The following is a 26,488-nucleotide window of genomic DNA, read 5'->3' on the forward strand; positions in this document are numbered from 1 at the left end:
AGAGAGCAAGCACAAGTGAGAGCGACCACGAGCGAGAGAGCGCGTGCGCGATAGAGAAAGAGCAAGAGCAAAAGAGTTCCAAAAAAAGTCAGATTGGCAGTGTTCCAAAAAAAATATAAAACGTACATCACCCCAGACTACACTAAAGTGTACCCCTGCCTAATAGGGGTCAAAAATAATGACAGTGTTGCTCACTGCACTGTTTGCAACAGTGACTTTTCTATTGCCCATGGTGGGTTAAGACTGTAAAAGACATGTTGAGGTGAGTTTAACAGGTGTTATTCGTCCATTAGTATAGCTAACATTATTTAAACTAGCTGGCAAGCTGCTAAGGAGCTACTCTATTGCAGACATCCCACCTCTCCCGGAAGTTCCGGGAGTCTCCCGCAAATTGATGGTGCCACCTCCCTGAAATGAGCTTTTGCAGGGTGGGATGTCTGTATAATGATGCTCAGATGAAAGAAGTTGAAAAATAAAGGGAGAAGAGAGACTAAAGGAGGTCGATTCTCCCTTCAGAAGGAAAGAATGAAGTACAAATTGGTATAGAAACAGTTTTGTTTTAATCAATAAAAATTTAAAACAGTGGCATATTTTCCTTGGCCTTGCCTCTACATTTATGAGTTCTCTGTGAACTTGATGACATGCCATTTAATGTTGCATGACTGCTAACCAATTGAATGCAGCCCCTTTCTGCCCATGTGAAGAGCAGTAATTTAAATCCACCACTTGGTGGCACAACAGGGCTGCTCTAGACCAATGGCAGATCTATTGGTGCATGCCAAAGTGTTCCCTTCATACCTGCCCAGAACAGATAAAGAAAGGCTCAAGGAGAAGTAACAGACAATGAATTGAGGATGAATATGGAACACAATGACACCATATCAACTGAAGATGTCACGATGGAGTGCAGATGACAGAAAGAAATAGAACTGGAGATGCAGGAAATGGGCTAAGAGCTCTCACTATCTCTCCACCTTCTCAGCAATTTTTTAACACCTCTGTCTTGTCCGGTCCCCTGTAATGAATATCTGCAACCCTTCCACACAACAGGTAGCTGTTTTTCACACTTTTCACACTCATACTTCCTTTCCCCAACCTCTTTTTGCTCTCCCCTATTTTATTTCTTAATCACTTTCAGAGAATTAATCACAGGAGAATAAACTATGAAATGAGAATGTTTAAAGTACAGAAAAAAAACATTTCAAAAACAGACTTAGAATCAGGTTTATTATTATCATTGTCTTATATGACATGAAACTTGTTTTGTGCAGCAGTACGGGGTAAATATATAAAATTACTGTAAATTACAATATAAATGGTGCAATAAAGGAACAATGAGGTAATATTCACGGACAATTCAGAAATCTTTTGGCAGAGGGGAAGAAGCAGCTTCTGAATTGTTAAGTATGGGTCTTCAGGGTCCTATAGCACCTCCTTGATGGTAGTGACAAGAAAAGGGGGTGAGGGTCCTTCGTCATGGATGCCATTCTCTTGAGGAAGCATCTTTTATGGTAAGTAACTTTGTGCCGATGATGGAGATGGATGACGCTACAACTCTCTGCAGCCTCTTGCAATCCTGTGCATTGGAACCTTCTTACCAGGTGGTGATGCAGCCAGAGGTGTACCAGTCCATTGTACACCTACAGAAATTTCCAAGCGTCTTTGGTGACATACCAAATCTCCTCAAACTCCTAATGAAGTAGAACCATTGGTGTACTTTCATTGTGATTGTATCAATGTGTTAAGGCGCAAGATAGATCCTCTGTGATATTGATACCCAGGAACTTGAAGCTGCTCACCCTTTCAACTGCTGATCCCTCAATGAGGACTGGTGTGTATCTCCAGACTTCCCCTCATGAAGTCCTCCATCAATTCCTTGATCTTGCAGATGTTGCGTGTGAGGTAGTTGTAGCAACACCACTAAATCATTCGATCTATATCACTCCTGCACGCTTCCTCATGGCCATCTGACATTTTACTAACCGCAGTGGTGTCATAGAACATAGAGTGTAGAACTCTATGAATATATAGATGACGTGAGTTGTGCTCAGTGACACAGTCATGAGTATAGAGACATCGAGCAGCGAGGTAAGCACACATTCTTGAAGTTTCTTGTCTTGCTTATCAGCAAGGGGGAGATTTTTTTTATCAATCCATACTGACTATGGTATCCAGATGAGGAAGTTGAGTATCTAGTTGCACAGGGAGGTACAGAGGCTCAGGTTTAGAAACATCACTTTGTATAACTTTGTTCCATTTGATAAATTAGCTGATTTGGCTGCTTCCTTAAATTCCAGTGGCAGCTTTATTATTACAATCGTTAGGAACTGATGGGTTATACAGTAGTTCTGAAAAATGGAAGTAACAAGAAATCATAGGTGTCATAAAATGGCAAGATTTTCACTTTGAATCCTTGAATTCTGAAAGATCGATGATAGAGTTCAGTGATTGCTTTCCTGCTTGTGATCATGTCTTCCCTGAAACTGTGCAATTAATTGAATAAAGCAACAGTCTGTTACACTAACCTTAAGCAAAGGATTTCCTTTGTGTATTATTTAGTTGTAGAACAATGGACTTTGATAATAGTGCTTTTTCCTATTATTTACTGATATAAAAAATGGTTAATAATATTTCTTTTTACTAAATCAATTAAAGAGCCTGTAAAATATTATTGTAATTTGTTGAATGTTTGAAAACTATTTTAGGTATTTTACGGATGTAAATCAATATGGGATCATCTGGTTATGATTATTACAATAAAAATATAGATTTAATTACAGCTTCAGTCAAGGTAATACAGAGAGAGAAGTTCTGCAGTTAGCATAATATCAAGGCTAAGTTAATATATTGATTCAATTGTATTGCTCTCAATTATTAATACTCAAAACACAACAGGATTCCAGGATGCCTATATAGAGTCTGTCCAAATCTGATAATGATAGTTCACAATCTTAATTAATCTAACTGTGGAACACTCTGCTAACTGTAAGTTGGGAGATCTGTAATGGCTGTTCCAGTATTAGAACGTCAACACACCTATGTCCTGTCTAAGGAAATAGTTTTAAACTGCTCTTGTTATTGCTGTATAATCAATAATGAATGTGTTACAACTGAGCTGCTCATGGTCAGAAATTTTTCAATACAGATATAATATGACAGAGAATCACAATAGTTTGTCAGGGAGAATTGACAAGTTTAGACCTGCTCCTGTCCTTGGTTCTATGTTCTGTTAGACAATTAAAAAAAAAGAAAAATGCATTAAGGGACAGTAATCACTTTCTCTCAAAATTTGTAAACATTGAGGGACATACCTAGCCTGGATAAAACACTGCACTGAATAGTAATGCAGAGTTCATTTGCACAAACTTAACTGCTTCTTAATAAGCATTAAATTTAGCAAAAATAATTTATATGAAAAGCAGCACAACCTATCTATGAATAAAATTATTTTAAAAGGTCAACTCAAGGAGCTGGCAGGATCACCATGCCACATACTTTACACACAATTTATGCCATGCTCCCAGTAGGAAGCATTGCACACCATCTGCATGAATCAGGAATCTGGATGTATACTTCCACCATAACTGTAGTGAAAGGTCCAGGGACTGCATGCAGCATATGTTCAGCTTCAAATATATGCTGGTGACGAAAGAATGTCAATACTGTAACTTAAAACTGCAAAGAGCCAAAAGTAGCCATCATGTTCTAAGTACCTTTAGTAATCTTTCTTGAATTAGTAAGCACATAAGAAGAAACACAGCTTTGTAATACTCTAACCAAAATAAGATTAAATCAGGAATGAGACTCACCAACATAAACAAAATTAAAGTGACAAAGAAACTAAAGATAAATACCAGAACCATACAAGTTCCATTCTAAGATTCAAAGAAAGGAGTTAAAAATATTATGGATGCGTCACGTTAGCACAATGCTTTACAGTACCAGCAACCCAGGTTCAATTCACATCGCTGCCTGCAAGGAGTTTGTACATTCTCCCCTTGACTGCGTGGGTTTCCTCTGGGAGCTCCAGTTTCCTCCCACGGTCGAAAGACGTACTGGTTGGTAGGTTAATTGGTCATTGTAAACGGTCCCGTAGTTAGGCAAGGGTTAAAACAGGGGACAGCTGAGCAGCATGGTTCACAGGGCCGAAAGTGCCTATTCGTGCTGTATCTCAATAAAATCTCTTGATATGGAAATCATCAATTCCTTCACATCAGAACATTGCACATCTCACACCACTATCTATGATGAGTAAGAAATCTAGAGAATTATAGGCAAGTAACCTAACATCTGTTATCAGGAAATTATTAGCACGTACAATTTAAAAACATTTCCTTTAATTCCCTGGATCTTTCTTGTAAAACTCCTCTGAAATCTCCAACACCTGCATATCCTTCTTTAGATATGGCCCCCAAAACTGCACACAACACTCCAAACGTGGTTTGACCAACACCTTATAAAGCCTTAGCATTACATCCCTTTATATTCGAGTCCTCTCATACTTAGTGCTTGTAATGCATTTGTCTTCCTCACTATTGACTTTGGGAATCCTGCACTCAGTGTGATGAGAGTGCTTGACGAGGATGGATTGAGGCTAAGATCAAGCCACAGAATAAAACTGGATCGAGAAATGAGCACAAAGCTAAATGCTGAATGATATCTCTGGTTGGGCTTACGATTGAGCACTAAGGCTCAATTCTTGGGGCCCAAACTATGATTGTCCATTAGCGGGATGGTCCTGAACCCTTTAAGGGGCTGCGCCAGCTAGCTATATTCCAGAGAGTTACTGCGTCTAAACCCCGGAAGCTGGCGAGATTGGGTGCGTCTCGAAACAGGATCCCCTCCCCTATGGCCGATTCCTGACAGCCCTGGCTGCCCGGGGAGACGGTGATGGCAGCCAGATCCAAGATGTCTCTTTCGGCACCCAGTGACTTTCCTTGGGTCCAAATCCCTCCCAGCCCACAAGGTATTGCCAAACACCCCAAACAGTTCATGAGTCCAAAAGGCTTCCAACTGTGAAAGACTGTTCCCCATCAATAAACCTCTGTGGCGGTTGGGCTAAGGGGCTGGTGCAAATAGGTTTAATTTAGAGATGTGGAAGGTGAGATTGATCTTTAGGGTCTTGGGGAGCTGAAAGGTGTAAGCCACCAGTTCAGTTCCTCAGGACTTTGAGGGGTCCAATGAACTTGGGCACCAACTTTCTAGACTCCACCTATACAGGCAGACCTATTGCCCAAGCTGCAAAGTGGTTTCCTGTCTTCTCCTTCGATTGGCCTTGATCGCTGCCTTCTGGGTAGAGGCCAGCAAAATCTGTCTTGTCCTAATCGATTTCTGCCTGCAGTATTGGACAAGATCTTCGAGCACAGGAACCCCGACCTCAGCCTCCTATTCCAAAAGAGAGGCAAATGATAACCAAACTGGCACTCGAACACTGACATCCCGTGCGCTGAGTGCTGTAAGGTGTTGTTGGTGACCTCTGCCCACATTAGATGGTCACACCACTCACCTTGGGGTTCGTTCCAAATCTTGGTTGGTCTGCTCCATCTGGCCATTGGACTGTGGGTGAAACTCAGAGGAAAGGCTTGCTATTGTCTCAATCAGCTTACAGATTGCCCTCCAGAAATGTGATGCAAATTGTGGACCATGATCTGATACAATGTCCACTGGGAATCTATGGATCCTGAAGACTTGGTCCTGGACAATTTCGACCATCTCCGCCACAGATGGTAGCTTATCCAAGGCAATGAACTTGCAAGCTTTTGAAAACCAATTGACAATTACCATGAAGACAGTCTTCCCCTTGGATGGTGGAAGACCTGTGACAAAATCCATGGAGATGTGCGCCCATGGTCTTTCCAGAACAGGGAGAGTGTGAAGGAGCCCTTGAGATCGGGTATGGGGCTGATTGTTCCGGGCACACACCTCACATGCCTGCATGTACTGCATTCAATTTTCATTCCCAGTGCACAGTGGTCCTGGCTAGGGCTCTTCCAGCTGGAAGAGAAATAATGAAGATCACCTTTCCATGCTCCGAAGAGTTCCGAGATGGCTGGAGTTCGAACACTAATAAGCAATGAATGAGGAAGCCACAGCAAAAGCCTGGGTCACCGTTGAATCTCTCTAGGGTTGGAAGATGTACTGGCTCCACAGGGCAACTGACAGGCTCTCCCATGTGAAAGTTGACAAACGGCTACCTGGAGGTCATGTATCTTCAGGCTCTGTCTGGAAATCTTCTCACTGTGGCTGGTCGCAGCTGACAAAAGAGTCTGATACCCCGCTTGGTCCATACTGGCTCAGCCGTACTGTAACAAGAGTCCTTGACGAAGATGGTTTGGAGCCAAATGCCAGAGTATCAGAAGCCAGGATCAAGGCACGGAGTAAAACTGGATCGAGAACTAAGCACAAAACAAAATGCTAAACAATTTCTCTGGTTGGGGGTTACGATTGAGCACTGAGGCTCTGTTCAGGTGCTCTTTAAATACTCAATTATTGGCACCCAAAACATGATTGCCAATTAATGTGACGGTCCTGAACCCTTAAAGGGGCCACACCAGCTAGCCATGTTCTGGAGAGTTAAAGCGTCTAAACCCCAGAAACTGCCGCGGTTGAGTGCATCTCGTAACACTAGGACTCCCAAGTTCCTTGGCAGCTGCAGTTTCTGAATTCTTTCCCCATTTATAAAGTAGTCTATGCCTTTATTCCTTTCTGCAAAAGTGCATGACCACAAACTTCCCTACACTCTTTTCTACCTATCACTTCTTTGCCCGTTCTCCCAACCTGTCTAATTCATTTCTTCAGACTTTCTGCTTTCTCAACACTACCTGCCCCTCCAGAAATCTTTGTATTCTCTGCAAACTTAGTACAAAGCTGTCAATTCCATCCAAATGATTAGCATATAACATGAAAAATAGTGGTTCCAACACGAACCCCTGCAGAATGCCACTAGTCACCAGTGGCCAACCAGAAAAGGACCCCTTTATTCCCACTGGTTGCCTGTTGCTGGTCAGCTAATCATCTGTCCATTCTGGTACCTTTCTTGTAATACTGTGGGCTCTTATACCTTTCTTGTAATACTGTGTGACATCTCACCACAGGCCTCTGAAAATCCAAGTAAACAGCATTCATTGACTCTCCATTGTCCATCCTGCTTTTTACTTCCTCAAAGATTCCAACAGATTTTTCAGGCAAGGTTTCCCCTTAAAGAAATCATGCCGATTTCAGCCTACTTTATCATGTGCTTCCAAGAACCTAATACTTCATCCTTAATAATGGACTCTAAAATCATACAAAGCACTGAAGTAAGGCTAACCAGACTATAATTTTCTATCTTTTGCATCACCCCCTTCTAAAAGAGTGGAGTGACATTTACAATTTTCCACTCCTGACTTCAGTGATTCTTGAAATATTATTACTAATCTCTTCATCTACCTCTTTCAGAACCATGGGGTGTAGTCTGTCCAGTGCAGGTGACATCCACCTTCCAAGCACCTTCAGCTTTCTAAGCACATTTGCTTTAGTAACAGCAACAACATTCACTTCTGCCCCCTGACACTCTTGAATTTCTGGCATGTTGCTGGTGTCTATTTCTTTGTTCTCCAATACTACTTCTCCGGCGTCATTTTCTGGCAGTCCAACATCCACTCTCGCCTCTCTTTTACTCTTTATATATCTGAAAAAAAACTTTTGGTACCCCCTTTTATGAAGGCTAGCTTACCTTCATAATTTCATCTTTTCTCCACTTACTGTTTTTTATATGCCTTCTGTTGGTTTTAAAAAGCATCCCAATCCTCCAGCTTTCTGATAGTTTTTGCAATATTGTATGCCATCCCTTGTGCTTTTATGCTGTCTTTGTCTTCCCTTGTCAGCCAGGGTTGCCTCATACTCCCTTTAGAATACGTCTTCTTTGGGATGAACTGATCCCATGCCTTCCGAATTACTCCCAAAACCTGCCATTGCTACTGTACCATCATGCCTGCTTGGTTCCCATTCCACTCAACTTTGGCTAGATCCTCTCTCATGCCTCTGTAGTTACTTTTGCTCAACTATAATACAGATACATCCAATTTTAGCTTCAAGCTGCAGGATCAGTCCTATCATATTATGATCACTTATTCTTAAGGGTTCTTTTAAGCTCTCTCATCAAATCTGGTTCACTACAAAACACCAAATCAGGAAATGCCTTTTCTCTAGTGGGTTTCTCTCTAAAAACTCATTTCATAAGCATTCTACAAACCCCTTTTTCCAGTGCCAACACTGTTTTCCCAGTCTACCTGCATGAAGTCCCCTGATGGCAGTAACATTGCCTTCCTTACATGCCTTTCCTATCTCCTGTTTTATTTTGTGTCCCACATCTCTGCTACTATTCAGAGGCCTGTATATAACCCTCAAAGTTTCTTTAACTAACACACATCAAAGTTGCTGGTGAATGCAGCAGGCCAAGCAGCATCTGTAGGAAGAGGTGCAGTCGACGTTTCAGGCCGAGAAGTTTCTTTAACTTGTAGTTTCTTAACTTTCCTCCAAGGATTCAACATTTTCTGATCCTATGTCACTTCTTGCTAAAGAATTGATTTCATTTTTTACCAACAGAGTCACCCATCCCCTCTGCCCACTTGCCTGCTTTCTGATGGAATGTGTACCCCTGGATGTCTAGCTCCCAGCTGTGATCTTCTTTTAGCTACGACCCTGTGATCCTACAACATTGTAGCTGGGAATATCTAGCTGCATTATAGGCTCATCTACCTTGTTTAGCATACTGCATACATTCAAACATAACACCTTCAGTCCTGCATTTACCACCCTCTTCTCAAATTTGTCTCCATGTTACCTGAAGTTAAATACTTATCACTTTCTAACCTTTTATTATTACGAAAACTTCAGTAACCTCTCTTTCACTTTCCTTCCTTTTTACTTTATCCCTATGTTCCCACTCTTTTGAACTCAGCTCCACTACTTAGTTTAAAACCCTCTTCATATCCTGGTCCTGGCATGGATCAGGTGGAGCAAGTCCCATCGGAACAATTCCCTCCTTCCTCAATACTAGTGCCAATGTCCCACATATTCAAATCCACTTCTCCCACACTAATCTTTGAGCTGCACATTCAACTCTCTGATCTTATTGACCCTGTGCCAATTTGCATGTGGCTCAAGTAACAATCCAGAGATTATTACCTGTTCAGCATTGCTTTTTAGTTTAGTCCCTGGCTGCTGAAATTCCCTCAGCAGAAGTCCTTTCGTTGTCCTACCTTCGTCATTGGCATCCAATTGGACCATGACAACTGGATCTTCCCATCCCACTCTAAGTTAAGTAAGATGTCCCAAACCTGGACACCAGGCAGGCAACACAGCCTCTGGGACCTTCAATCCCCGAGGCAGAGAATTATGACTATTCCCCTGACTGTACTATTCCCAATTACAACTGCCTGTCTCTCCCACCTCTTGAGTGGCTCCCAGAATTACAGTGTTCATCCGTCCTACAGCCCCTACCTTTTCCTGCACAGGGAGCAAAAATCTCAGCCCTGTTCAACAAGCTCACGATATACAGTACTTATTATTCCAGCCCAAACACTTTGAGGTAGGTGCCCTTTGTAGTTTAAAAATGATATCTACAAGTGCAGTGCACTGTTCTGATGGGAAGTTACTGTGAACCCCTCCCCTCTACTGGCATTTTTGCAACAGTGAACTGTCTACGGCTCAGAAGCTGCAAGAGCTGGTGTGGGGTGGGTTAGGGTGAGTTGTGGGGACTCAAGGCTGAGCCATGCCCGACACATTGAGTGTAGGACATTGCTGGGATTGGCACCTGTTCCACTGGTTAACAGACTGCCCTTTTTGTATGTATGTCTCTCAATGTACGAATTAGGTGCTGCCAATCGAGGGAAGAGACCAGGACATATCACAGCAGCCAGCATGCAGTCTTGAATGCCACATTTAGATTATAGCTCCATCTACTCATTTAGTCAATTTGTAAGTAAATGTTCATCACCATCCACTACCATTTAATATGCAATTAAACACCATATTTTAAGATGTCTTCTGACTGAATTATATTGTACCTTTCTAACATCTCTGAGAGTTCATCTGCAGAGTCTGATGATGGAATCTGATAGATGTCTGACAGTTCTAGCTTCTGTCTGTAGCCTTTTCTCAGAATGTGTCTTGGCCATCTGAGGAACACAAACAGTAAAGGTCCATTACAATGCAGAAATAAGACAAATCATTTCATGAAGTTTTTTAAATCACAATACTTTTTCAAAATTGCCTCCTATTCAGTCACATTATTCAACTTTCCTTTACTGATTCAAGTTAAGCATGTGTTTGTCATTGGCAGGACAAAAAATTATTACCTTTTCCCACCTTGCCCCTTGAACTGATTGGTTTGTTAAATCACCTCACAGCACAGCTAAGAATGAATGTGGAGTCACCCAGATTAGCTAAATATCCCAGATTTACTTCCTTTAAGGACAATATAATATTGAACCATCTGATGCAAGTAATACTAACAGTTTTTAAACACCTGATGCCTGCTGGATCCTCAGCTTCCTAACTGGAAGACCACAACCTGTGCAGATTGGTACTAACATCTCCTTCTTGCTGACAATCAACACTGGCGCAACTCAGTGATGTGTGCTTAGCACACTGATCTACTCTCTCTATACCAATGACTGTGTGGCTAGGTATAGCTCAAATGTCATTGATAAATTTGCTGATGATACAACTATTGTTGGTTGAATCTCACATGAAAACAAGAGGGTGTACAGGAGCGAGATACACCAGCTAGTTGAGTGGTGTCGCAGTGACAACTTTGCACTCAATGTCAGTAAGACGAAAGAGCTGATTGGGACTTCAGGAAGGGTAAGATGAGAAAACATGACCCAATCCTCATGGAAGGATCAGAAGTGGAGAGAGTGACCAATTTCAAGTTCCTGGGTGTCAAGATTTCTGAAGATCTAACCTGGTTCCAACATATTGATGCAATACAGAGAAGGCAAGCCAGCGTCCATATTTCATTGGGAGTATGAGGAGATTTGGTCTGTGTACTAAAACACTCGAAAACTTCTACAGATGTACCATGGAGAGCATTCTGTCAGACTGCATCACTATTTGATATTGGGGGGTGGGGGGGTGGAAGGCTACTGCACAGGATCGAAAGAAGCTACAGAAAGTTGAAAAATTAGTCAGCTCCATCTTGGGTAATAGTGTCCGTAGTATTCAAGACATCTTCAAGGAGTGGTGCCTCAGAAAGGCAGCGTCCATCATTAAGGAGCCCTTTCATTCAGGACATGCCCTCTTCCCATTGTTACCGTCAGGAAGGTCGTACAGAAACCTGAAGATTCAGCGATTCAGAAACAGCTTCTTCCCCCTGCCAACGGACTCCTAAATGGACATTGAACTCATGAACACTACCTCACTTTTTTACATATTATTTCTGTTTCTGCACTATTTAATACACATATATATACTTGCTGTAATTGATTTACTTATTCGTTCTATATTATCATGTACAGTATTATATTGTACCGCGGCCACTAGGTTAACAAATTTCACAACATATGCCGGTGATTTTAAACCTGATTCTGATTCTGTTTCTAATTCTGCTGTGGTGGGATTTGAACTTGTGTCTTGTATTAACAGTCCAGAACCCTGCGTTATAATCCAGCAAAAATATAACGATGTCCCTACTTTGGCCTCAGCGTACAAGTTTATTAGCCTCAAAAGTATGTAACAGCTTTCATTTTGATATTGTCGAACAGTTTACACTGCTACCTCCTGAAACTTGAAACCCAGCACTAATCTACTAAATCTACCCAATTCCTAGTGGAAAAGTATAAATTCTAATACTTCTAAATACTATTTTTCACAGAAGTATCAACGTTTTGAGATTACACTCATTGCAGTGACTTGAAAGGGGAGCGAATGTAGCTTGCCAGCGAGATTGGGATTGCACAAAATGTTAGCAGTTAATTTTTTTAACAGACTACAAAATAATTTTATATTAGAAGTGGTTTATGTATTAACGTAGAAATTATTTGACGCTTGTAATTGGCCTGGCACGATGCAGACATATTTGGGTTTAATCTATGGAATAATTCAAGAACGAAATTCACTTTACTTGAATATACAAATTTGGAGAAAAATCCCTCACCTCACTGGCACTGTTATTTAAATGACATTCAAATGGTGAAAAAGTCATTGCAATTTATGGAATTTTACAATGGTGATCAAAAAATATTTGCCATATACATTATAAACAGATGCAAGTTTGTAATGTAATAAAGAACTAAATATTGGTCCAGCAAGCCACGTATTTTACATATCTGTAGACCTTCAGATTCATATTAAGATTCAGATTAATTTATTTATTACATAAACATTGAAACACACAGTGAAATTCGTCACTTGAATTAACAACTAACATAAGTGTCACCACAATATTGAGTGAGAGATTGTTGTTGAGGCACTGTTCAACCAGATTTTCAATTTTTCTCCTACATGTCGATTCATCACCACCATTGATTTGGCCAACAACAGTAGTGTCATCAGCAAACTTAAATATGGCATTAGAGCTGTGCTTAGCCTTTCAGTCATAACACTTGATAACAAAGACTTTGCTTCCTAAATACTTTTGGGTGTATCTTATGGATTTTGGGCTGATGGCCATGAAAGTCACGGTGAAATTTCCCCATACGTACCATTCTTTTAGAAATCGCTTATATTTGTTATTTCTATTCATAATTCAAGTCAGAATAACTGATGCCATAATTAAGGAAGGAATTTTTGTTGGTTCAGAAATCAAATAGGTCATCAATAACAGACAATTCGGACAACTTCTACTGGAACCAGAGAAAATCACATGGAAAGCATTCAAGGATATTGTTGAAATTTTTCTTGGCAACCACAGAGCACCAAGCTACATGCAGCTGGTTGACCATATGTTTCAAGCATACAAAACCATGAAGTGCAACATGTCACTAAAGATTAATTTTCTGCATTCCCATTTTTCCCTGCAAATCCTGGCACTGTCAGTGATGAGCATGGTGAAAGGTTTCACCCAGGACATTGTGGTCATGGAGAAAGTGTATCAGGGCAACTGGAATCCATCAAGGCTGGCTGATTATTGTTGGACCCTTAAGCAAGAAGCCTCAGACACTGAGTACAAATGAAAATCATCAACAAAACATTTTTAGCTTAGTTAGACTACTGCAAAGCATCAGCACCATTATGCAACTAAACACATTATATTCAATAAAAGTTAATTTCTTGTTTCTCCAAATTCCCTCGTGATACAGGTAGTCTGAAATTATATTTGTGTTCAGCTTCAAGCAGGCTATCTAAACATTTTAAAAATTCTGAGGAAGCAACAATTTCAAAAAAAATTGTTGTCCAGTGTAATTATAAAGGGAGTAGAGCAGGGTGTTAAGCATAGAGCTTTGAGGTGATGGTGGTTGTAGAGGAGATGTTGTTGCCAATCTGAACTGACTGGGGTCTGCAATTGAGGAAATCAAAGATTCATTTGCATAAGGCAGAATGAGGCCTTGGTCCCAACAGTTAAATTTCTACTTTGGTTGAAGCACCAATGAATGTTGAGTCTAGGTTTATATGCAGCTCCATGAAATTATCAAACACTTATGAGAAGAAAGCTTAAAGGTGTAGAGTGATTCTTCTGCTCATTTGCATCCACACTTCTTGATTTTAGAAATGATATGAGCTTAAAGTAAAATACATAGAATAGATAAACTACCAATGGATCATTCATTTCAAAAAGCTATTATTGATAGATTGCTTTGTCCTATTATTATCCTTAAAATTTAGTCACAAATTCAGGTGTGACTTCAAATCAAATATATATTTTTATAAGCATAAATAACGTATTTTGTGTATGCACAATATTTATGAATAAGGCTTTCTTTAATGTATAGACAGCCAATGACTTGCTTGCAATTTTAAAAAATTTAACTTTTGATACACAGTGCCAAATCACATTGCCTACATTTGGCAGTTCTGATGGGAAAGTTCTGAAGCTTTCACATAAGTTCTGGAAGTCTTGAACTTGCTGTAATTCAGGGATGCAGAGAGTGACAGGTGCAGGGTGTCTCTCACTCTGCTCAGTCAATAGTCTCCGCATGGAGTCCCAACATAGCACTGGGGATTCAGCCTCTGCAATCTCACACAGACAGACGGTGATTCCTAACCTAGAGATTGGAGGAAAAAGCTAAGTGAAATTATTCATTTTTACTTACTTTAGTTTACTCTTTTGATCATTTATTTATATTTTACTGTTACGTCAGATGTTTGAAATAAATTTATTGTATTGTTAATCTTTTAAGAATTTTTATGTGAAAGATAGGGGTGAAGATCCTCAATCAGCATTGCCCCTTATCAATGTTTAAACAGCTATTCTGAGACTTGGACCATTTTGAACACTTCTCAATGCCGAAAGTCAACTCAACCTCATTTCTCTTTCCAGTCCACGCTGGAATCACATAAAGCCCAGAACTTATTTGCCCAACCTCATGAAGAATAAAAAGCAACTCAGTTAGCCCATAGCTTCATGATTCCCAAAAATACTCCTCTCTCCCACAGCTATATAACTTCTCGAAGAGAATTTTAAAAAAGTCACAGACAATTTACAGAAAAACAAGATCTTACATATTTCTTGATAACTTTGCAGGCTATATTGACTATATGATTAATATTGTAATTTATGTTATATCCTAGGAAATCTACCAAAACAAAGCATTAAGCTGAAGGAAATAATCAAGGTTTCTTTAAAAAATGTAATAAATTGGTCCTCACTGGAAAACTACAACTCATTTCCATTGATCTACAATTCCATAGGAAAAGAGGCACACATAATACTTAGTTTAGTTTTACCCTTCTTGTAACATAAACACAATTCACTACAATTGCGGGTAGGTTCAAGGGGGATGTGAGGGGTATGTGTTTTACTCAGAGAGTTGTGAATGGCTGGAATACACTGCCTGGTATGGTGGGAGAGTCAAATATATTAGAGGCTTTTAAGGAACGTTCAGATGGGCACATGGATGTAGGGAAGATGGCGGGGGGGGAGGATACGGAGATGATAGAGGAAGGAAGGATTAGTGTTTGGGTGGTTTTAATGTGCTTTTTAGCTGGTTCAGCACAACATTATGGGCTGAATAGCCCATTACTGTGCTGTACTCTTCTACGTACAATGTGGGGAAATGGTATAATATTTGCTATGATAAATGGAATAGAAAAACGACCTCTTTTTAAACAATGAGAACTTAGGAAATATTGGCATATTGGGGATCCGCATGTGCTGGTTTGGGAGATCCAGGAGATAAACATCCAGATACACTTAGCACCTAGAAATGCAAATAGTAGTATGCTAGCCTTTTTTGCAAAAGTTCTTAAAGTACAACAATAAGGATCTCTGAAATTTTGGAGGTGTTTGGTGGTGACTCCTTACTGGTCCCCATACCTAAAGAATCATTATTACATCTTATTTAACTAGATTGATTCCTTGAAAAAAGAGTGGAGAAAGATGTCATATAAAGACTGATTAAGATTTGCCTAAATAAACTGTAGTTCAGAAAAATTAAGTTGAGACATATGGCACGCCAAGAGGGATTGACCAGAGAAGTGATGAAAGGCGGTTCCCTCATGCTGGAGAATCTTGTTCTACGGGCATACTTTCAGGACAAGAGGTATGTCATTTTGCACGAAGATGAAGAAGTTTGATAATTCTTCCTTAGAGTGATCATTCAGCAGTTGAGGAAATTCTGGACAGTCGCTGATTTGTTTTAGCATATATAAGGACTCGGAGAATATGGTATTTGGGCAAGCAAATGAATTTGAAGGTCAGCAAAGATCTCATTGAATATCTGACCATGTTTGAGGAATTATATAACTTCCATTAGCTTCTGTCATTTATATTGTTTTCCTTTCTAATTGTTCTCCCTGATCTATCTAATAGAACCCAGTAAATACCATTGATTCCTTTCATTATTTTATTGAAAATTACTTAAAATACCTAAGGAATTTACTCATCCATAATATAAGTAGTCCACATTTTTTAATCCCATTACTCAGCTTCATGCTTTGAAATATATACTTCTCTTGTCATCCATCTTAAATCTTCAATTACAGTCTTAATACTTTGGTTTATGTGAGTAATCCTCCAAGAGGACCACATCCTTGTCGAAGGGCTTGAAGGCTTGCGTGCCTCGATGACATGCAGAGCTATGTTAGCCGGAGGCAGGGCCTTGTACTTTGGTTCTTGGTGTGACCTGCTTGACCCAAACGGATCAAATGGTAGAGTGGTCCACAAGTCCTCCAGGTTCGGGGTTCAGGGCTGAACAAAACTGTTACAGAAACAGCAATGAAGAATCCTTCCACATCTGAGTGTGATGGTATTCCTGAGCACCCAGGACCTACATGACTGACAGTAGTGAAAACCGAGCTACTGACATGATGAAGGTAACCTTGAACACTGCCAGTGATGGGGGACCTTCTTTGCTGTCCTAAACACCAGCAGCATAATGGGCAGTAGGTAGGTCATGTGAATAAACCAAACCAAGGTGTCGAAGCAGAATGTCACCTAAGTAACAAATCAGACGAAGTTTCATTTTTGTACATTGCAATATTCTCAAGCTGGAACTTAATATATTATTTTATTAATTTACAAGGATGTTGCCTGGATTGGAGAGCATGCTTTATGAGAATAGGTTGAGTGAACTTGGCCTTTTTCTTCCTGGAGCAACGGAGGATAAGAGGTGACCTGATAGAGGTGTATAAAATGAAGACAGGCATTGATCATGTGGATAACCAGAGGGTTTTTCCCAGGGCTGAAATGGCTAACATGAGAGGGCATAGTTTTAAAGTGCTTGGAAGTAGGTACAAGGGGGATGTCAGAGGGAAGTTTTTCACACAGAGAGTGGTGGGTGCATGAAATGCACTGCCGGCGAAGTGGTAGAGGAAGATAAAATAGGGTCTTTTAAGAGCCTCTTAGACAGGTACGTGGAGCTTAGAAAAATAGAGGGCTATGTGATAGGGAAATTCTAGGCAGTTTCTAGAGTAGGTTACATGGTTGGCACAACATTGTGGGCTGAAGGGCCTGTAGTGTGCTGTAGATGTCTATGTTTCTATGTTTCTATAAAATCAGAAAACTTCTCGGAATACACTTTACATCAGGCACTACTTGTGGAGCAGGAAGAAAATTTTATTTTTTTAGCTGATCACATGCCATTGCATGAGCTTGATCTAAGAAAGGATGTGCTGACATTGGAGTGGATTCCAATGATGTTCACAAAAATGATTCAGAGATTGAAAGGCTTGTCATTTAAGGAGTGCCTGATGGCTCCAGGCCTCTGCTCACTGAAGTTCAAAAGAATAAGGGGTGAGGTTATTGAAACCTGTTGAATGTTGAAAGGCCTCAACAGGGTGGATGTGGAGAGGGTATTTCCTATGGCGGGCAAGTCTAAGACCAGAGAATACAACCTCAGGATAGAGGGGCATCCTTTTAGAACAGAGATGAGGAGGAATTTCTTTAGAATCTGTGAATCTGTGGAATTCGTTGCCACAGGCAGCTGTGGAGGCCAAGTCATTGGGTGTATTTGAGGCAGATGTTGATAGATTATTGATTAGTCAGGGCATGAAGGGATGTGGGGAGAAGGCAGAAGATTGGGGCTGAGAGGCAAAATGGATCAGTCATCGGTGGGCCAAAGGGCTTAATTCTACTCCTATATTTTATGGTCATATGTTAAAGTTTAGCGAGGTCAGAGCAATTAGATTTTTAACTGTGTTATAAGGCTTAATTACTTACTGCCAACCTCGTTTTCTAAACACTCATAGTTTGTTTTTATCTCAAGCTCATTTCCCCCTCTTTTAACTTGCTACGTAGGATTAGGCATTGAATTACGATATTTATGGTTCAGAAACATTTCTTCCACCTAATCGTTTAAGGAGAAATACTGTTTATTACTCTCTGAAGACTAGTTATAAAGCCTTTCTAGTGGTTTTGGATTTGAACTAGCTCCTTTACAGCATGTTCCAATGCAAATCCTTATCGTCCTTCCTCTAATTCCGAGTGTGAAGGACAAACTGCAGTTGAATAATATAGGCTGAATATCTCAGTAGCCAATTAGTGATGGTGAGTCCTCAGAATGTCACAGTAACAAGGCAAGGTTCAGCACCAGCTAGGTAATTGTTTACTTGTGTCAACCAATTGGTCCGAGGTCACTCTGTATTTAAACGAAGGGCTTGTCATGAAGTTCCACCAATGCTTATTCCTTCAGCTTGGGCTGGATGTTTGAGACTCAGTCTATGGTGGCACTGGACTGGCAACATCTCTTCTACAATCAATATCAACACACATAACAGCCTTTACAAAGAAGGCACAGCAGTGCCTCTACTTTCTTAGAAGTTTGCGTAGATTCAGCATGTCATCTAAAACCTTGACAACTTCTACAGATGCACAGTGGAGAGTATCCTGACTGCCTGGTATGGAAACACCTATGCCAAAGAATGGAAACGCCTACAAAAAGTAGTGGATACAATCCAGTCCATCACAGGAAAAGATCTCCCCACTATTAACCACATCCAGAATGAGTACTGCCACAAGAAAGCAGCATACATCATCAAGGACACCCGCCATCCAGACCATGATCTCTGCTTGTTACTGCCATTGGGAAAGAGGTACAGGAGCCTTATGTCCCACACCACCAGGATCAAGATCAATTATAACTCTTCAACCATTAGACTCCTGAACCAGAGTGGATAATTTCATTCAGCACTAAACTGATTCCACAACCTATGGACTCACTTTCAAGGACTCTATATCTCATGTTTTCAGTAGTACTTATTTATTTATTTATTCATTCATTCATTCTTATTTTTATTTGTTTTTTTTTATTTGCACAGTTTGACTTCTTTTGCACATAGATTGTTCATTAGCCTTCAAAGTTCAAATTTATTATCAAAGTGGGTATAACCTTGAGAGTCATCTTCTTGCAGGCACCCACAAAACAAAGAAATACAATAGAATTCATCAAAAAACACACACAACAGCACCAAATATATAGATTTCGTGTGTATTTTTTTCATTGATTCTATTGTATTTCTTTGTTCTACTGGGACTGCCTGCAAGAAAATGAATCTCAGGGTAGTATATATGTACTTTGATAATAGATTTATTTTGAACTTTTAAAACATCATGTTGGCTTGGAGCTTGTAATTATAAATCATTTTGAGGAAATCATCTTTAAGCTGTAGATTATCTGACAGATTGAATGTTTGCAGTTAAGTGCAGAAATGCAGAGATTGCACTGATTTCCAGCTTTGCAGGGGAATTTTGATTTGTTTTCTCTTGCAGATATCAGTGACCTGATGAGAATTTCCGATATTTACAAATTATTCACACTACAAAACTTGTCAACAAACTTTCTGATCAAAAAATAAGTTATGAATTTGGACTGTAATTCTCTCCAATATTTGTTACAAATTGGACTTGCTGGTCCCTAGTGTTTTTGTACTGTTTGTTTCCAATTTCTTGCAGGCATAAATTTTTAACTGCATCATTGGTTAGTGTGGTAGTACACATGCTGTTTTTGGTTACCGCGGTAGCGCATATAACACCAGCGCTACTAATTATTATCATTTGTTAAACTTGCAAGCAAATCCAATGTTGATTAAAGAAAGAATCCTCTTCTTTCCTATCACCACAATTTGCACTATTTAAAGAAATCATTAATGATTTTGACGTGTTTTAGCGATAGATTGGAAACAATTTAGTTGCTAGGTTCAGTGGTGTTTGCCATTTACAAAATAGCTAAGTTTCTATAGTGGTGATGTGAAGACATGGTTAACATTTGGATCCTAACCTGCATCAACCACACTCATTCTGATGCAATGGTGACTGTACTTCATGGGCTTCACAATAACAGAGGCATTGAAGAGGAGGCCCACAGCAGGACAATGGGGAAGAAGGAGAAGGAGGAGGACCTGGAAGAGGCGAACAAGGAGGGCTCTTCATATAGAGAAATTGTCATGGTCCGGATCGGGGTCTCTTTAAAATTACTTTGTTTATGTTACGATCCGGACCGTTGACTCCCTGTTTCCCTTTGGTTCCCTGTTTTCCCGTGTCCCTCAGCCTTGGTGATTAGAGACAATTTATTCTCGGCTGAACTGATAGTTTATAGTCTCCGGCTTTCAGCTGTTTGGCTTGAGAGCATTTGCAAAGTCACCAAGGTATGGCGTGCCAATGTCATCTGGCCAGAGCAAGCCTAGTCTCCGCCCGAAGCGAGTGCCGGTAATTCGCCTTCCCTCACCGGAGCAACCCTGTCAAGTTACCTCGCCAAAGCGAACCTGTAAAGTTTCCTCCCCGAGGTGGGTCCGTCAGTTAACCCGCCGGAGGGAATCAAGAACCGCTGTCTACTGTTCCCGGGCTGAGTCGAGAGCTCGTCCCTACCCGGGGGCTCCAAGTCAAGTCCTGGCTCCGGAGGCATCCAAGTACCGAGTCAAGTCCCATCCCCGGCAGCATCCAAGTTCCGAGTCAAGTCCCGTTCCGAGTCAAGTCCCGTCCCTGGTGGCATCCAAATTCCGAGTCAAGACCTGGCCCTGGCGGCATCCAAGTTCCGAGTCAATCCTGGCCCTGGCGGTCTGTGATTCCTGTCCTACCCCCCTCTCTGAATCCCTTCTCTGCCCCACTCGCCTCTAGCCCTCGTCTGCAGTCTTCGCCTGCACTTCGGTCTAGTTCTATCACCAGAGCTAGATAGGTACTGTCTGGTGTTCTTTCGTATTTGTCTTGTCTTGTCCTCGCCTCCATGGGGTAAGCCTGGCCGTCTTGCCATTGCCCCATGGGGGGGTCATGTCGTGTCTTGTCTTGTCTTCGCCTCTGTGGGGAAAGTCAGACCGTCTTGCCGTTGCCCCGCAGGGGATCATGTCTTGTCTTGTCTTGTCCTCACCTCCGTGGGGTAAGTCTGGCCATCTTGCCGTTGCCCCATGGGGGGTTATGTCATGTCTTGTCTTGTCCTCGCCTCTGTGGGGTAAGTCAGGCCATCTTGCCGTTGGCCCCCAGGGGGTCATGAGTCCAAGCCCTATGTCCTGTACCCAAGGAGGGGTCCCGGCTCTGTGTTCCGTGTATGTGTCCATGGTTCCATGTACCTGCTCTCCCGAGACCGAGGCTCTGTTTCTCCACGTTCCTCCTCTCCCTAGCCCATGTCATGTCCTTGCCTGGTTCTGGGGTCCGAGCCCGAGGCAAGACCCAGGTACTGGGTCCTTGCCCAGTCTCTGGCTCAGAGTCCATACCCTAGCCTCTTCACGTCTCCTCTAGTTCTGAGATCCGATTCTGAGTCCAAGCCCAGATCCTTGGCCCCAGCCTAGTCGTAGTCCTGAGTCCTTGTCCAGTTTGCTATTCCTGCTTCTGCTTTGCTCTCCTGGTATCAAACAATAAACTCAATGTAATTAACCTCACAAAATGTGTCTTGGATTTGGGTCCACCCTTGCTCCCAATGCGCCCCCCCCCCCCACCATTGTGACAGAAATAAAAAGTACGCAAATTTTAAAAAGAATGTTTAAGTGAATATCTGTGATGGTTTTAAACAAGAGAAAATAGCTTTCAAAGATAATTGTAGAAAACTATTCAATAGTTGTATTGTGGTTAGCAAACTCATCAAGTGTATTTTAAAGTGTGTATTAGAGACCATAACCCTAAAAAACAAGCTTAGTTTTAAGTGCCTGCTCAAATGATCGAAATTGACAATGATCAATTCAATCTGGAGGCAGGATGAGATCTGTACATGGACGCATCATCCAGGATAATCCTTGTTAAATCTGCATACTAAACTGTAAAAAATCAATTCCACTGAATGTTCTCGTGATATTTCTTGATATTTTGAGCTGGTCATCAATTTTAGATGAATTGCACTGGAATTACCTGGTGGAAGCTTTGAGTCCTTACCAATCGACACATTGGACTGAGTAGAGCTGGCTGGCATCTGGTGGTTTTGTTGGGAGTCACCAGCGGTCAGCTGTCTCGGCTCATTTTGGACTTGTATGCATGCTTGGCCAATTTGCAGAAAACTTTGGGGTTAATTTCTTGGTATTGTTTTCATAAAATGTAAAAGTCCATTTCCCCCATCAAGGCCATGTTGGCCCTCATACTATACTCCACCCTCTTTATGCAACTTATTTTCTTTCACATGCCCATCAGTTGCCCCAATCACCAACCTACATTAAAGCAATTTAGAGTCATGGTCACACAATAGATAAGAGGCATTTTAGCCCATGAAGTCTATAGAAACCATCAAGCACCCATTTACACTAATCCTATAACTAATCCCATTTTATTCCTCCTCTATTCCCATCAATTTCCCCTAGATTCTACCTGTCACCTATAAGCTGTGAGCAAATTCCAGTGACCAGTTAACCTGCCATTGATTGAAATACTGATGTCACTGGTTCACTCGGAGGAAATTCACAGAGTGACAGTGACAACAGCTTTGGTCAGAATTGAACACAAGTTATTGACCTGTGTAACCTGACCTGTAACTGCTGTACCACTGCAAAGTTTGATATTCCACCAACCCTTCCAAATTCAGAATTAATCTGTCCAGTGTCTCAACTTAAATTGAAACAAATCAAGAGCGGAATTGCCATTTGTTGCTGAATTAGTGAAATCTACAACCATTAGAATAACTGGACTATGCGAGCACAATAGGAAGCTATAGCAACCAATGTTAGCGTGATGTCCATTGGAGTAAGAAACCCTTTCTATCCATCTGTTTTAAAAATCCTTTGCAATGTCAAGTGACTAGAAAAGACAACGTTAACTGAATTTAATAGGTTAAAGGGGGAAAAATTGCTGTTTCTTCACATACTGCAATTTAACTATGAAATCAGAGCATGACTTAATAATGTATTTGTCAAAACAAAATTTGTCAACATAATTAACATACAAAATCATAATTCAGGCTGACATTTGTAAATTATAAACACAATAAAGCACCTGAAGTCAAGGCCACTAGAAGGCTAACTTCAGCTAGCAAATAAGGTAAACGTGCTTATATCAATAAGCACGATTCCATCCAAATGAGATATTTCATCAAGTTAGCATAAAAAATTAATTGTGCTGTGTTTAAATGGAAACTTGTGTTTTGTTCACTTTTTTAATCATTATGAAATGCAAAGTATTCATATTTAATGTTACTTTCCTCTTTGGTTTCAAATGTGTATACTTTTATTCACGATAGAATTTGGTGGCAAAATCAGTATATATGTCTTAAACTTAAATTCTTTAGGAAGGTGTAAATGAGCTTCAGTCTTGAAACTTCACTTTCCCACACTAATATCAGGTTATGAGTTCCACGATTTTGATGCAGTGACTAAGAAAAAAGGGTATTATATTTGCAAGTCAGGGTGTTGTGTGATTGGAAGGGGAATTCACAGATGGAAGAATTCCCCTGCAATTCCTGCTCTGAACCTTCAAGATGATAGAGGTTATGGCTAAAATTCGTAGGGGAAATCATTTTGTATTTCAGGAAAGTTCATTTTTGAAAAGTTTTCTCCAAATATTACTATTGGTTTTGATTTTTTTTAATCTTTAAATTCACCTTCTCTGTTCATTTGCAATGGCTTGCTATGTTCACTATCCATTATCAAGGCGGCAGATTTCAAGATGATATCAAAGAAACACTGGCACATTGTTGTAAAGGAAATTGTTCAGGGCAACGCAGTGGTGCCACTTCTTAGCACCAGTAACCCTGTTCAGTCCTGACCTCTGGAACCGAACTGTTGATGTGAAGTTTGCAAGTTCTCCCTGTGACTGTGAGTTTTCCCCAGAAGTTCCCGTTCCTGCCTTCTGCACATCCAAAAGGTATGCATCTGGGTAGGTTAACTGGTCACTGTGCATCGCCCCCGGTGCAGAGGTAAGTGCTAGAGTGTGTGGAGAGTTCATGGGAATATGAAGAGATAGGTTCCTGGAAAAATTAGTGAGGTTTAGAATTGATCTCTGAGTCAGCATGGATGTAAAAGGCTGAATGACTTGTTTCGATAACATGAGGAAAGATGAAAAGTACCAACATAGTAGATTGGTGCCGGAAGGAATAGATGTTCTACTTCCAGGATAAGGTATCAAACAAGCAACACCCACAAAATGCTGGGGAAACTCAGCAAGCTAGGCAGCATCTATGGAAAAGAGTACAGTCGACGTTTCATCCTCATGAAGGGTCTCTGCTGGAAACATTGACTGTACGTACTCCTTACCATAGATGCTGCCTGGCCTGCTGAGTTCCTCCAGCATTTTGGTGTGTGTTGCTCGGATTTCCAGCATCTACAGATTTTTTCTTGTTTCAAGCAGGCAGCTTTGTTTTAGATAATATTGGCTGCATGACAACATGAAAATGACTCATTTAATCCAACTCTGTTTCTATCCCTTAGTCAATCCACCGTGCATGCTAATTCGCAATCACCTGAATGCTTATTTGATGTTACAGTTTTTGAATGGTATTTATCAAATTTAATTACAAAGACATGAATGGAGAGACAATGGAATGAATGTTCACTCAGAATGAGGAGTTACCTTATGAAGAAAGACTAAGCAGCAGGAGACTATCCATTCCACACTTTATAAGAATGATGCATTTACAATTTTGTGGAAGGTTGGTAGAATAGGTAGGGCAAATGTATAGACCCAATGGAGGAGAGGGCACAGGTGCATAATAATCATTTGCCATCTTCAAAATGAGAGGAGGAGGATTTTTTTCTAAGCATTGTAAATCTTTGGAATTCTCTACCTTGGAGGATATCAATAGTCAGTGATCGGTTGTTGTTAAAAATAAAACTGATGTTTGGACTATTGAACAGTTATGAGGATTGGACAGGAAGATAGAACTGAGGACGATTTATGCCTCCTGTCTCTTTTCTTCTTGTCTAATTCTCTATTTAACAATGTTATGCTTCAAGTTTTTGTAGGGAAAGTTATTTTCTTAATACATTGGGAACTGTTATTTTTCCCCGATTGAAATCATCCGAAGTGAAAGCAATTTATTTTGAATCCCATTGTTTCATGGTTTGGGAATGAGATTAGCCCAGTAAAGGGGGAATTTGATTGATTAAAATTCTAGTATGTGATAGCTCGAATAGATTCTGCCATTTGCTTGGCGGAACTCCAGGTTATCCCCCAAACATGCATAACGTTTACAATTTAAAAATTGTTACCACCACTGTTCAGCAACTTACTAAAGGACTGACAAGTAATTGTCCCTCTAAGGCAGTCAATAAGTTAAGATTTGGAACTACTACTAATATAAACTGTATAATTGCTACCCTCTGCAGGTTTGATCTTGATTTCACCTTGGGCACAAGAAATAACCCACTCTTGAAAAATAAACAGATTTTACATCCCCATAAATGTTTGCACCTGAAACCATACGAGTACACGATTTCTACGCACGACCTCACTCTTAAAATGTGCCAAGCGACGAATTGTAACACATATACAGACGAGGAATTTTGTTCTATTCCTTCTCAATGTAGTTGTAAATCTAGCGATTAAAAAACTAATTATTTTACACTTCATTTTTTATTACAACAATAAATGTCGAAACGAACTCGTGATTTTTTTTTGCCCTCCGTGTCGTCAAGGTCTTGAAAAGAATTGTTCCGCTTGTGTTTCGGAGAATTCAGGGAAGACACTGCTTAAGACAAGCGAGAAGTCTCGGTAGTAATGTGAAATAAATCTTCAGCCCTGGCAGCCCTTGCGGACTGATTTGCAAACAGTAAGCTTGGAAAGGTCAGTGTAGTTGGTAGGAGTTGTTACCAACAAGTGAACTGTGACAAATGTTTGTCTGAAGTTTCGAGTTTCTTTATCTGCCAAACGCGATATCCAGAAATTTACAATAAAAAACGGAGTAAAATGTTCAGTTCACTGACTGCAGCCCGGGAGTGTGACGGAGGAACTGATCTGCTATTCAGAGAGAGAACTCCCGGCAGTTTAATTTTTTTTTAAATGAGAACTACTGTAAAAGTTTCACCTTGGAAAGTTTTGTTTTGCCATGGAAACAAGACAGTGCGCGCTGAAAAGAGTTGGCACGGGCAACGTTTGATCTTACCTGAAGAAGAGTTTGGAGAAGGCATTGGCTTTTTCTATGGGTGATCTCTGCATTGTTTCCTGCTGAAGAGATACGAGTACCTGAGAGCAGAGTCTGGCTATACCCCACCTTATTAACTCTGCCTGGTGATGTCACTGTTCAGCCCAAAGAGAGAGAGAGAGAGCGCGCGAGGGAGAGTGAGCGACAGTAACTGACTTGTCACAGAAGTGGCATTCTCCCAGTCAAAAAAAAAACTTTTTCTGCCAGAACTTAAATTGGGGCAAATTGTTGTCCATTTCCCTATAATTATGCACCGCCATGAGCGAACAGTTGTTATGTTGTATTAACAGCTGAGCAAATATAGGCGGCCAGGCAACTAGATTGTGTTAGTACATGCATTCTAAAAATTATGAATAACAATAAAT

At 40.6% G+C, this 26,488-nt stretch overlaps 1 protein-coding gene across 1 annotated transcript in view; it reads right to left on the reverse strand.

Moving 5' to 3' along the window:
* cftr (CF transmembrane conductance regulator) overlaps window positions 1-26,190 on the reverse strand; it is a 152,430-nt gene extending 126,240 nt beyond the window's left edge. The window contains exons 1-2 of the mRNA XM_063057835.1: window positions 26,085-26,190; window positions 10,050-10,160 (exon numbers count right to left, since the gene is read on the reverse strand). Coding sequence (XP_062913905.1) covers window positions 10,050-10,160; window positions 26,085-26,137 — 164 coding nt within the window. The 5' untranslated portion in view covers window positions 26,138-26,190. The remainder of the gene's footprint in view (window positions 1-10,049; window positions 10,161-26,084) is intronic.
* Between the last annotated feature and the right edge of the window lie 298 nt (window positions 26,191-26,488).

The sequence above is a fragment of the Mobula hypostoma genome, chromosome 9, assembly GCF_963921235.1.
Source record: "Mobula hypostoma chromosome 9, sMobHyp1.1, whole genome shotgun sequence".
NCBI lineage: Eukaryota > Metazoa > Chordata > Chondrichthyes > Myliobatiformes > Myliobatidae > Mobula > Mobula hypostoma.